The sequence below is a fragment of the Ranitomeya imitator genome, chromosome 5 (genome assembly GCF_032444005.1).
Source record: "Ranitomeya imitator isolate aRanImi1 chromosome 5, aRanImi1.pri, whole genome shotgun sequence".
In the NCBI taxonomy this organism is placed as follows: Eukaryota; Metazoa; Chordata; class Amphibia; order Anura; family Dendrobatidae; genus Ranitomeya; species Ranitomeya imitator.
Window position 1 is genome coordinate 387,017,059 of NC_091286.1, and position 14,329 is coordinate 387,031,387.

At 43.3% G+C, this 14,329-nt stretch overlaps 1 protein-coding gene across 2 annotated transcripts in view; it reads left to right on the top strand.

The window, feature by feature from the left end:
• GCLC (glutamate-cysteine ligase catalytic subunit) overlaps positions 1–14,329 on the top strand; it is an 87,465-nt gene that overhangs the window by 59,177 nt on the left and 13,959 nt on the right. For both annotated transcript variants that reach the window (XM_069726788.1, XM_069726787.1), the window contains exons 4-9: positions 8,415–8,528; positions 8,693–8,751; positions 8,832–8,968; positions 9,183–9,257; positions 13,620–13,736; positions 13,832–13,970. In XM_069726788.1, the coding sequence (XP_069582889.1) occupies positions 8,415–8,528; positions 8,693–8,751; positions 8,832–8,968; positions 9,183–9,257; positions 13,620–13,736; positions 13,832–13,970 (641 nt within the window). The remainder of the gene's footprint in view (positions 1–8,414; positions 8,529–8,692; positions 8,752–8,831; positions 8,969–9,182; positions 9,258–13,619; positions 13,737–13,831; positions 13,971–14,329) is intronic.

A 14,329-nucleotide genomic window follows, 5' to 3' on the forward strand; every position in this document is an offset into this window, starting at 1 on the left:
AGCGTCCTACACAAGGTTCCCTTCAGTACGGATTCGTTCCAATCTTTTTTTTTTTTATGGCCTGCAAGTGAACCGCAGCATCCAAACTCTGGTTCCTCTAGTCAAAGTGTAAATACTATCTACGCAGGGGATCCGCCTTTTTATTTGCCCCTTTTTCTCCTTCCTGGTTTAGTGCCAGAGCCTAGTTCTCACTCGATAACCACCTCCCCCCCCCCCCCCTTTGGGCAGGTTCTCTGTTTTCCTTTCTGGGAAACTGGTTTCTCTTTTCATTGTGTTTTTTTTTTTTTTTTTTTCCCTGTGGAGAGTGCACGCTACCTTGATTCGTAGCGGCTTCCCAGGTGTCTTTGGGGTAGCCCGCCTCAAAGGACGTCTCGGTGTTCCTTCTGTCAAGAAAAGTTTCTTCGGATGCTCAGGTTCCCTGTTTGCATCTGGACAGTCATCATCTTTTGTCTTCCTTACGCCTCTCCGCATCTGGACAAACTGCCTCCTGCAACATTCTTTCTCGGGTACCTAATAGCAGCTCTCTAACCAGTCTCCGTGCAGTGATTTTCACCTCTGCTCGTGTTTTTGACTAGTTCTTGTAGTCTTCCCCCTTCCCCTTGGGTACTACTTTTGGGACATCCAATGGTTTCTTGTGTCCCACAATGAAGCGATTAAAAAAAAAATTGGGGCTTCTTCCTGTAAAATCTATTTTAGAGCCTTAATTGGGGGGCAAAACACCCACCCTTTTTTTTTTTTTTTTTTTCTTCCATTGGACCAGTCTGTGTTCCTTTTTTAGGTTGCTTCTCCTACTGCTTTAATACTAACTGACCAGCTTGGCCCTGGTCGGTGGGGTGTACACTACTGAGGAGGAGAACTTTTTTTTTTTTTTTATTTGCATAGTGTCAGCCTCCTAGTGGCAGCAGCATACGCCCATAGTTTCCTGTGTCCTCTAATGTAGGCTCAGAGATTTTACGGTAAGAACCTAGAATCATTTATTACTTACTGCAAAGTCAAACGTTTTACATACATTTCATTTGATACCAGCCTTAAACTGAATGACTTGGGTCAAACGTTTGGGATATCCTTCTACAAGCTTCTCACAGTAGTTAGATGGAATTTGAGCCCATTCCTCCTGACAATACTGGTGTAACTGATCCAGCTTTGTAGGTCGCCTTGCTCGCACCTGCCTTTTCACCTTTGCCCCTAAATTGTCAGTAGGATTGAGATCAGGGCTTTGATTGCCACTCCAAAACGTGGACTTTATCCTTAAGCCCTTTTGTTACCATTTTACAGTATGCTTCTTGTCATTGTCCATTTGGAAGACCCATTTCCACTGAAGCTTTAACTTCCTGGCTGATGTCTTGAGATGTTACTTCAGTAGTGCCACATGATCATCTTTTCTCATGCCATCTCTTTGTCAAGCGCCGCATCAGTCCCTCTTGCAGCAAAACAACCCCAAAACCTGATGCTGCCACCCCGATGTTTCACAGATGGGATGGTGTTCTTAGGCTTCCAAGCTTCTCCCTTTTTCCTCTGAACATAACGATGGTCATTATGCCCAAAAATTTAAATTTTATTTTCATCAGACTACAGGATGTGTCTCCAAAAATTAAGGTCTGTGTTCCTGTGTGCATTTGCAAACAATAATCTGTTTTGGGTTTTTTTTTATGTTTCCTTTGGAGTAATGGCTTCTATCTGGCAGGGTGGCCTTTTCAGCCCATGTTGATACAGTACTGGTTTCACTGTGGATATTGATAGTATCTTCTGCCATCATCTTTACAAGGTCTTTTGTTTTTGTCCTTGGGTTCTTATGCACGTTAGACCAAAGCGCGTTCATTTCTGGGACACAGAATCAGTCTCCTTCCTGAGCAGTATGATGGCCGATAGTCCCATCTTGTTTGTACTTGATTATAATTGTTTGTACGGATGAACGAGGCACCTTTAGGTATCTTGAAATTATACCCAAGAAAGAGCCAGTCCACAATTCTCTTAATGATATCTTGGCTGATTTCTTTAGACTTTCCCATGATGCTACAGGGTCATTCCATATCAAGTGATGCAAATATTTTTTTTTTTTTTACCTCACGTCTTTAGATTTTTTTTATTTTTTGTTTTTATGAAGTACAGCTTTAGTTAATTACAAATTAAAAGTGTTTTTTTTTTTTTTTTTTTTTTTTTTTTTTCTTCATCAGTTAATTTTTTACAGATTTCTAAAGTTTCAAAAAAGCGTGGATTTTGGCCTGGTATGGCTTTACATTTTTTTTATCATATCGCAGGCTAGAATTAAGATAGAGGTGGGAGAGGCATCATGTTTCTCAGAATGGTACCGGCTTTCGTTTGATATGTCGCAAGACTAGGTTTCTTTTTATTTTGTTTTGGAGAAATCAAATTCAAAATTTTGATGCGCATTTGTGAAAAAAACTTATGTTTTAAAATTGTGAAAACATGCATGTGTTTTTGTTTATATTTGTACAGGGATTCAACATGGGACCAAAAAAAAATAAAGTTTTTAAGCCTTGAATCATCTGATTTTATGTTTGTGAGTTTCTTCCTTTTTTCTTTTCAAATTACAACTTATTGAATTCAACATTTATATGCAACAATAAAAAAAAAACAAATACCGAAGTGCCAGAATAAATACATCTTTATCATAACACAACGTGCTCAGCATTTTCAACCTGAATGCATTGAACAAGCCAAAAGAAAAAAGGTGATCATATCCTCAAGTGTGCTTTTCTAAATAGTCTCATCCAAATTATATGTTAAAAACCAGATTAAAAGAACCAATATTTTTACCACCTATTTATACATGGAACTATTTTTTTTTTCTATTATATCACTAAACATGTCATCTATGAAGTGTTTTAAGAAGAATAGTACAGTAGTTAAATCCTCGTTCTATAAAATATGAACTAATCAAACAATTAATAGTAGGTTTTTAAACGGGCCTTTTATCATCTCGTCCCTTCTAGTGGATGAAATGTAACCTTGTCCATAAGCGCTTACTAGCCATGGCTATTTCCTTATGTGTCAGCGTATGTGCGGCCGGTCATGGTGTTCGGTTCCACCTGAGTTAATATGTGATTTTTGTTGACTTTTAAAATGTACACAAAGGATGGCACTGGACCAGAAGGTGCAGAAAAGTCACTTCTACTTTATGTTCACAATCTTTGGAGAGTCCAGTAGCCGCCACCAGCGCCAATCATGGTCACATCACCAGTTATGCCATCCATTGCCAATCTTGTGCCACCTTCTACCACTTCATGGACTTCACTGTCTTTGTTTTTATTTCTGTGTCACTACATGGGATGACAGTCCGGAATTGAGTCCCTGTGATGGGTTCTGCTTCCTGTAACCGAGGTTTTCACAAACTCTTCTCCTCTTTGTAGTCCTGGTTTGTACAATCCATGAACTGGATGTTAAGAATATTTTTCTTACTCCTTTTGAACAGTTGCCTGAGTGTTAAAATTTGGTGTGAATATGTCACTGTCTACCCCTGGTCATTCTCGGGTTAAGCCCTAAGGGTATGTTCACACGTTCCTGATTTCCATCCTTTTTTTTTTTTTTCAGGACTGAAACCGCAGCTCTTGGCAGAAAACGCAGGTCCTTTTTTTGGTCCTTTTTTTTGTGCTTTTTTGGTGCGTTTTTTGATGCGTTTTTTGATCTTTTTTTTTATGCAGTTTTCTATGCAGAGTCTGTGTGTTTTCTAGGAAGTTTTTTTTAGGGTTAAAATGGCTGAAAATACCCTAACCCTATTCTAACCTTAGTGGAAGAAAAAAAAAAAAAATTCTTAATTTTTTTTTTATTGTCCCTACCTATGGGGGTGACAAAGGGAGGGGGGGGGGGGGTGTCATTTACTATTTTTTTTTATTTTGATCACTGAGATAGGTTATATCTCAGTGATCAAAATGCACTTTGGAACGAATCTGCCGGCGCATGCGCCCGCCATTTTGCAAGATGGCGGCGCCCAGGGAGAAGACGGCCGGACGGACACCGGGAGGCCGGGTAAGTATAAGGGGGGAGATTAGGGCACGGGGGGGGGGGGGGCATCGGAGTACCGGGGGGAGCATCGGAGCATGGGGGGGTGGGATCGGGGCAGCCACACTCCGCCCACGCACTTCCGCCCGCTTCCCCGCACTTCCTGCTGCAGCGGTTCGGCACCACAAACCGCAATAAAACCCGCAGATATATTTTTGATCTGCGGGTTTTACTGCGGGTTTGACCTCACAATGGAGGTCTATGGGTGCACAACCGCTGCGGCTCCGAAAAAAGAAGTGACATGGTACTTCTTTTTTACCGCGGCTATTCAGCGCGGCTTTTTTTCCCGATTCCCGCATCATGTGCACAGTGGTTCCTGTTTTCCATAGGGTACAGTGTACTGTACCCTGCATGGAAAACAGCTGCGGAACCGCAGCGGCAAAAACGCTGCGGTTCCGCAGAAAAAAACGCACTGTGTGAACATGGCCTAACACAGCTTTCTCCTCTGCCCTCTCCTGCTTGTAAGACTCTGTAACATAATAAAATAATACCGTAATATCTTAAATCATGGATTATTTGGTAAATATAGACCCCACACTGTTAGACCACAGGCTGAACAGATCTGAATGCGAGATTTTCTAATTGACACTGTAATAGTTTTATTTTTTTTAAATCTGATTCCATCACGATCCCAACTTATATTTTGGCACAGATGTGGCTAGGAGCATAGCAGGCACATGTGCAGTTTTTGACATTTTGAAATTAAATGTTTTTTTTCGGAAACACATTTGATAATTTTACCCATGCGAACGGAAACGCAAAATTTTAAAAAATACTCTTGTGACATCTGGTGAAAGCCTGTACAGTTCTGAGTAGAATGGTGTTTTTGTTTCCCTATCTTTTTTTCTAGCCTGACTTTTGAGGAGAAATGTAAAGGCAGGCAACACCGAAATTTGAACTTTTTCCAAACTTTGAAAATCAATTAGAAAAAAAAATATCTAGATTTTTTTTTTCTTCACACTTTGCATTCTCTGACATACTATTACCAAATAACAAAATCTCAAAAGAATTAAAAATAGAGGTAAAAATCATTGGTTCACTTGACATGGAATGACCCTACACAAAGAAGCAGTGTGTTTCAGATGTGCATTAAAATACATCCACAGGTATGTCTCTAACTCGGATGTTGTCAAAAAAATGAAACCGAAAAAATCGGAAGCTTCCAAACATGACATATGGGCAGTCCAGAATTGTTTAAAGGCATAGTAATCTTAGTGTATGTAATCTTTTGGCTTTGCAGTAAGTAATAAAAATGCCTTAGACGATTCTCTCTCATTATTCTGGCATTTGGCAAATATTAAAGGGAAGGTGCCACCAGTTTTCTTGTATTTTTTATTTTTTTTTTAAATTAAGCTTAAAATAGTAATTAAAATGTATTAATGCAATGTTTGCACTGTTTGCAAACATTTCTATATGAAAAATATTATATATTTTTTTACAAATATACATATTTACCACTAGAGGGAGCATTTTCTGTTTTAGATCTCAAGCAGCTATAGTAAGATTTACCAGCTTTACTGTTAGCAGCAAAATTGGGGCAGTAACTGCTGACATCACCATTTCCCTCCCCTTTTGGGTGGTCTAATATCCCTGGGGCAGAATGAAGAGCAGCATCTCAGGGTAGCGCCATTTTGTGTGTGACTGCCCTGTGACCTGCTATCACCAGCAGTTACTGCATCAGAGGCACAGCTTATTTACAGAGGAGCAGAACACAGTGGACTCGGCAGCATTTTTTGTGACTAACATTCTTGCCATCCCCCTTCCCCCACCTTAATCCCTGTCCTGTCAGCTGCCCTGCTCTCTCTCTCTCTCTCTCTCTCTCTCTCTCTCCAGGTGTTACCTCCCTCTCTGCAGGCTGTGAGTGCAGCTTACCTGAGATCACAGGGACTGTGTGTGAGGGGGAGGCGGAGACACAGCAGGAGAAGCACACAGGGCAGCATGTGAGGAGCAGAGAATGTCTGCCCAGGACATGCCTGCCTGGAGTACAGAGGAGCAGTGAGCGCTTGTTTTGTCCTGCGATAGAGAGTAAAGGTACCGTCACATTTAGCGACGCTGCAGCGATACCGACAACGATGCCGATCGCTGCAGCGTCGCTGGAGAGCTGTCACACAGACAGCTCTCCAGCGACCAACGATCCAAAGCCCCCGGGTAACCAGGGTAAACATCGGGTTACTAAGCACAGGGCCGCGCTTAGTAACCCGATGTTTACCCTGGTTACCAATGTAAATGTAAAAAAAACCAAACACTGTATACTTACATTCCTGTCGTGTCCCCCGGCTTTCTGCTTCCCGCACTGTGTAAGTGCTGGCCGTAAAAGCAGAGCGGTGACGTCACCGCTGTAATTGCTTTACAGCTGGCCGGCGCTGACACAGGATGCAGGAGGAGTGCAGGGAAGCAGAACGCCGGGGACAGACACCGGAATGTACCGTATTTTTCGGACTAAAAGACGCACTTTTTCCCCAAAAAAATGGGGGGTGCGTCTAATAGTCGCAATGCAGGCTTACCTAGGTGGCAGAGGTGCGGTGGCAGAGGTCCGGTGGCAGAGGTGCGGTTGCGGGGGTGTGGCGGCAGAGGAGGCGCAGTAAGCGGGGTCCCTTTCCCCGGTATGGTGATGCAGCAGGCCCGGTATGCAGCAGAGCCGGGTGAATCCTCTTGTTATCGGTGGTGGCGGCCATTTTCCGGAGGCCGCGCGTGCGCAGATGGAGCGCTCTGCTTCCCGGGGCTTCAGGAAAATGGCCGCCGCGATCTCCATCTGCGCACGCGCGGCCTCCCGCGGCCATTTTCCTGAAGCCCCGGGAGCAGAGCGCTTCATCTGCACACGCGCGGCCTCAGGAAGATGGCCGCGCCCACCGATAACAAGAGGATTCACCCGGCTCTGCTGCATACCGGGCCTGCTGCATCACCATACCGGGGAAAGGGACCCCGCTTCCTGCGCCTCCTCTGCTGCCACACCCCCGCCACCGCACCTCTGCCACCGGACCTCTGCCACCGCACCTCTGCCACCTAGGTAAGCCTGCATGGTACGCCAGGGACCCCTCTCACGCCATACCTCTCACTGCACCTCCTGATCCCAGCACCTCCTGATCTCAGCACCTTCTCATCCCAGCACCTCCTGATCCCAGCACCTCCTGATCCCAGCACCTTCTCATCCCAGCACCTCCTGATCCCAGCACCTCCTGATCCCAGCACCTCCTGATCCCAGCACCTCCTGATCGCAGCACCTCCTGATCCCAGCACCTCCTGATCCCAGCACCTCCTGATCCCAGCACCTCCTGATCCCAGCACCTTCTCATCCCAGCACCTTCTCATCCCAGCACCTCCTCATCCCAGCATCACCCCACCTTGCCTCCTGTGACCCTGCTCTGCCACCGCCATAAGATACTGTAAATTCGGACAATAAGACGGACCCCCATGTTATAAAAAATCTTTTTTTCTGCAATTTTCACCCCAAATTTGGGGTGCGTCTTATGGTCCGGTGCGTCTTATAGTCCGAAAAATACGGTAAGTATGTAGTGTGTTTTTGTTTTTTACATTTACGCTGGTAACCAGGGTAAAAATCGGGTTACTAAGCGCGACCCTGCGCTTAGTAACCCGATGTTTACCCTGGTTACCAGTGAAGACATCGCTGAATCTGCATCACACACGCCGATTCAGCGATGTCTGCGGGTTATCCAGCGACGAAATAAAGTTCTGGACTTTCTGCGCTGACCAACAATGGCACAGCAGGATCCTGATCGCTGCTGCCTGTCAAACTGAACGATATTGCTAGCCAGGACGCTGCAACGTCACGGATCGCTAGCAATATCGTTCAGTGTGACGGTACCTTAAGTGGGGCTCGGCAGATAGCACAGGGCTATAATAAAATGGCAGCTAGTCACACCTACAGCAGTGAGTTGTGCAGCCCACAGAGGCGTGCCCAGCTCACTGCAATGTTACAGATGGGGTCAGTGCAGGTCTATTATCTCCTATGTCCATGGGGTGCCGTAATCTGACACTGATAGGGCCCTGCTACTGCTGCAAAACCAAGATGTCAGCCCCCAGTGCATTCTTTAAACTCATATAACACATGAAATCTGTTTCACATGCATTTAAAACTTGCTTATAGCAGCATGTTATGCTACATTACAGTGATTTATTAATGATCTACAAACGCGGTACCTTCCCTTTAATAATTATGGTAATCCTAATTGACCTAAAATGGGAAAGTTGTATTCTGATTTCAGGTCAGACATTGAGAAAAACATGCACGTGTCTATATAGTGTATGTAAACATCTAGTTTCAACTGTATTTCACTTGCTTCTTTAATGTATTCCTTACATATGCGTGTATAGATTCATGGATGTCTACAGGTATGGCTGACATGTAACTAATCCTAGCAATTGTATGCTCTTAGACTGGGATGTCCAGGATTCACAATGCCAGAATTTCAGCCAACTCCAGTGGAACAAGGAGCCTCCAAGTCTCTGTTCTTTCCAGATGAAGCGATTAACAAACATCCTCGCTTTAGGTACACTTTGGGTTTCATCTGTAATGGGATATTTTATGGGTTTAATTCCCTTATTTGAATATTAAAAACTGTATAAAATGAGTGACTGCTTGGTTCAGGTTCCTTTAGTGTAATACCCACTGTCACTGGCATTCAAAAAGGCCTCATGCTTTTGTTTTACACAGTACTTTAACCAGAAATATTCGACATAGGCGTGGTGAAAAAGTAGCCATTAATGTTCCAAGTGAGTATGCTTTTTGGTTATATTGTGATTGTTAGTCATCCTTAGCTTGTTACAGTGCCTTTTTTGTTTTGCTCATGTAGTTTTTAAAGACCAAAATACTCCGTCTCCATTTATTGAAAGATTTGCAAATGATCCTGGTGATGGAGCTACAGCGGCATTGCCTGATCACGTGTACATGGATGCCATGGGCTTTGGGATGGGCAACTGCTGTCTTCAGGTATGGTATGTCACGCTTGGCTCAGGCACGGAACCAGCAGTTTGGATTTACATTTTTTTTATTTTTTTTTGCTTCTAAACTTTACCTCTCTGTAACTTTCTTGCTCAGTTAATGCTGGTTGTTTTTTTTTTCTATTCTCCATTCCTACTCTTTTGTTCAGTTGCACTATTTTTGTAAACACTATTTTTTTTTTTTTTTTTTTTCCTTGCGGCAGGTAACTTTTCAGGCTTGCAGCATTTTAGAAGCCAGGTATCTTTATGACCAACTAGCAACAATATGTCCAATTGTGGTAAGCTTGTAGTTATCTTTTTAGTTTTTCATACTTCTTGCAATGTTTATCCCCCTTGGAGACGTATTGGTTCCTTTTGCACTGTGTAATGCATCTATAACAGGTGAATAGTGGTCTATTGAGGCGCAGAGTTTACACCCTATTTCTATCTATATCTCCAACATAATTCTCCACTATAACACACTTGCTTAAAGACATGCACACACCTCCACGAGCTGAATTTGGACATCCCCCACCCCACCCCCGTTCCAGTCCTTATACATCTCTCAATACCTGGACCAACATGTCTCCTGACTTGATCAAACCACTTCACACTTAAAGAGGTTGTGCCATGACTCACACTTTTGATGTTAAAAGCTTCTAAACGGGTATAAATGTTCACAAAAAATGGTTAACGTGAGTAACTTTAATAAACACTTTTTTTCTATGTTTTGTGGTTCTCTTATGTCCCCCTTCATGTCATAGTGGATAGGAAAGATTGTGGGAGGGATTACAAGAAGACCCATGTGGCAGCAGCTGTCTCTCCTTCATTGGCCCAGCGGCCACATCACTGCCATTCTAGTCCCCTTCCCCACTAGATGAAATAGATGAAAAAGCTTGCAATGTAATGCGCTTTGTCTTCTCTTCACTTCCCTGTGAAGGAAGCATCAAATGATAAAAACTCCTCACAACTGTTGCTGCATGCAGGGGCAGCAGTTATTGAGAAGGTAGAGCACTTACTGACTGCTCCACTGATTCTGCTAGTCCGGGGGAAAGCCGTATCAAGTAAGGTGGACAGCAGGAAATGTGAGAGGAGAGATCAGCAATGAAGGAGCAGCAGGGGAGTATTATAATATACTAGATGGTGGCCCGATTCTAACACATCGGGTATTCTAGAATATGTATGACAGAACTTGTTCAGTAAACGTAGCATATAACAGCTGACGTAGCATATCATAGCCGCGTAGCATATAGCACAGTCACGTAGCGTATCACAGCCCACGTGACATATAGCACAGTCCACGTGGCATATAGCACAGCCCACGTAGTATATAGCAGTGTGGGCACCATATCCCTGTTAAAATAATTAAAAAAAATAAAAAATAGTTATATACTCACCTTCCGGCGGCCCCCGGATCCAGCTGAGTTAGCGATGCTCTCGCCAGGTCCTTTCCCAGTGATTCTTTGCGGCAATAACCTGTGATGACATAGCGGTCTCGCGTGATCCTACATCATCTGGGGTCATTTCGCAAAGCATTACTGGGAACGGAGCTGCCGAGAGCATCGCGAGAATGGGGAAGGCATCGGGGGCCGCCAGAATAGCACGATTTTTTTTAAATTATTTTTAACATTAACATCTTTTTACTATCGATGCTGCACAGTAAGCATCAATAGTAAAGCCTGTCGCTGCCGGCCGGGCGCGACCAATCGGCGGCATGGGATTTCCGTTACAGTCTGTTTGTCTGTAACGGAAATCCCGCGTCGCTGATTGGTCGCGCCAGCCAGCTGGCGCAACCAATCAGCGATATTAGCGTGGGATTTAAACACTGCTTTCACTGATTGGTTGCGCCCAGCCGATCAGCTAAGCGTGGTTCAAATCCCGTGCCAATTCGATTGTCGCTGATTGGTTGCGCCAGCCGCCCGCAACCAATCAATCAGCGACGCGGGATTTCCTTTACAGACACAGATGGAAATGGACCCTAGACTATTACCGTATATACTCGAGTATAAGCTGACCCGAGTATAAGCAGAGACCCCTAATTTTGCCACAAAAAACTGGGAAAACTTAATGACTCGAGTATAAGCCTAGGGTGGAAAATGCAGCAGCTACCGGTAAATTTCAAAAATAAAAATAGATACCAATAAAAGTAAAATTAATTGAGATGTCAGTAGGTTAAGTGTTTTTGAATATCCATATTGAATCAGGAGCCCCATATAATGCTCCATACAGTTCATGATGGCCCCATAAGATGCTCCATATTAAAATATGCCCCATATAATGCTGCACAAATGTTGATTATGGCCCCATAAGATGCTCCATACAGATATTTGTTCTCCGGCGCTGACAGCTTCTTCCTGTATTGAGCGGTCACATGGTACTGCTCATTACAGTAATGAATATGCGGCTCCACCCCTATGGGAGTGGAGTCCATATTCAATACTGTAATGAGCGGTACCATGTGACCTCTCACTACAGGAAGAAGCTGCCGTGCCCGGAGAACCAGAGACACCGCGCCAGGAGCAGGTGAGTATGAGTATTATTAAACAGCTGCCGCTCCTCCTCCCCTGCCGACCCCTGGGAATGACTCGAGTATAAGCCGAGAGGGGCAATTTCAGCCTAAAAAAAATGGGCGGAAATTTAAAGAAAATGGTGGAGAGGGGAACGATAAAGAATAAAGTATACATAAATATACTTCCTCTGGTTATCTGGTACGTCTTTTGCATAAGATGAGACATCAGTGTAATCACCAGTACTTTTTAATACAAATATAATGATACCTTGGTTGATGAAATCCGTCTTGTGGTTTGTATTTTCAGTTGTGTTAATGATATGCTCGTGCTCTGGGGCGGCCTGTGGGGGTCTGCATGTAGCGCTCTGCTTAGCTATTCATAATGCAGACAGCTCACAGGTCACTGATCCCTCACTGATCTGCCCCCTAGTTTACATAATTATCATCCAGGTATCATTTAGTCAGTATAACTGTTCCGACCTGACACGGTCTGTAGATTACTGTGCACAATTCTGCTGACAGGTTCCCTTTTAAGTATGTTTTGTAGTAACCACAATAAAATTATTTACTTCATTGTCTTGCCCCAACACACCTATGCCATGTAATCTTGTTGCTGACAATCCTGTTCAGTTAGCAATACCCAGGATCTGTCCATCCATCATACCATTCTAATATGCAGACTGGGCTTTAGCATCACTTCAGGAAGAAAGGCTTGTAATACCGCTCAATCTTCTGTATGGCATTCATTGTCAGAATTCTAGATGTGCCCATCCAATCTCTCAGAAAACCTAAAAACTATCATTAAATTAGTTTATAACCCAAATGGTGGCAATGAAAACCTCAGTTCAGCCTTTTGCCCAGCTACATTATTGATGAATAAAACTTGAGTCTCGGAATGTGGCAGCAAGCAAATAATTATTTGTGTAAATGTAGTACATAAAAAAAAAAATACTGCCTCTCAGTTTGCATAATTTCTACAAGACTTTTTTTTTCAGGAACCTGAAGGAAATCCTGCAGACATGTACACAACACATTGTGTTTTTCAGAAGGCTGGAGAGGACCACAAGTGCATACTTGTCTAGCCATCACCCTGATGCTTCCTGTTCAGTGCTGCCTCCGCCTGTTGCTCTGCTTCCTCCTCTAGCCATATGAGGCTGCATCACCGCTGCAGTGGTCACGTCTTTAGAATTTGAAACCGATGTTTAAACCCAGTGTCCTGGGCGTAATGTCAAGTGACTGGCTGCATCGGTCACATGCACGTTCATGCACATAACTTCATCTAAAGAGTTAATACACATAGTTTACAGATTCTGCAGCAACCCTCTACATCTGTGTTTCTCAACTCCAGTCCTGAAGACCCACCAACTGGTCATGTTTTCAGGATATTCTTTGTATTGCACAGGTGATAAATTCATAATCTGCTCAAGCATTAATTCCATCACCTTTAATACAATGCTAAGGATATCCTGAAAGCATCACCTGTTGGGTCTTGAGGACCGGAGTTGACAAACCTTTCTTTACATAGAGAATGTTGTAGATTTTACCTCTGCTGCTCCATCTTACATGTGTATTGCTTTTTATGTAGCATGAAGTAAGATAGCAAATTGTGGTGAGCGAAAGTGCTTGGGTAAGGTGTTATCAGAGCATGCTCGTGTGCTAAACGAGTGTCTTCAGCGTGATCGAAAAATACGGTATATTCGAATCTCTGCGCCTGCTTATCTCGCTGCTATGAAACAGCCGCAATACAAGCAGGGATTGCAGGTTTGTTAGGCAATCCTTAATATGTTGCTGTTGTTATATTATTCGAGCACGCTGAAGACCCTCGGTTAGCGAACAAGCATGCTCTGATAACACCTTATCCGAGCACGTTCGCTCATCACTAATAACACAGTACAAAGGTATCTTTTCATTCAGAAGAAAGAAGTCTGACAGATGTTGCATTTAAGTGAAAGTGACAGAAGGCTCTCAGAAAAGGCGTTCCATTACAGAGGAATATATATATTGAATGCACGTTATACTGCATCTTTTACGGTCTATCAGGTCCTAGGATGTCTTGCCTGCAGATCATATACCCGTTTTAACATGACAGATCACTTTTAAAACTCGCGTTGGCCTTTTGTTGAAGTGATACTTAAAAAAAATTTCTTTGCAGATGGCTTTAAGTGCGGCAGCACCATTTTACAGAGGCTATATGTCTGATATAGACTGCAGGTGGGGAGTTATATCTGCCTCAGTAGACGATCGCACCAAAGAAGAAAGAGGCCTGGAGGTACATATGCTGCTTTCTGTGTTTTGGGTTTTATTTTTTTCCCCTTTTCAGTTTTATGGCAGATGTAGAATTTACGTATTTTCTTTTTTCCGCAGCCTCTGAAGAATGACAAATATCGAATCAGTAAATCTCGATATGATTCAATAGACAGTTACCTATCTACGTGCGGTGAAAAGTACAATGACATTGATTTAACTATTGATAAAGAAATCTATGGACAGCTAACAAGAGAGGGTACGATTTACATTTTTAAACCCATGCCAATAATTGTTTTATAATTCTGTAGTTTAACTACATCCCAGTCAGTCTCGAAATTTTTTTATTTTTTTTTTTGTGTCCTAATCAACGTGCTTTTTATTAGGACTATTGATGAGCGAGTGTGCTGGTTACTCACAGATTTCTGAGCAATCCCCACATGTATTCAGGCTGTCTGGCAGCCACAAATCATGCAGCTGTCGCGACTCAAACATAATCTCCGAGCACACTCAAAATATTCGGAACACCCGAGCATACTATGAAATCCCGGGAAATGGGCCCCCACCGACAGCATAGCTTTCTGTGTAGCTTGTATAGTGACAAATGCTAGTAAGTGC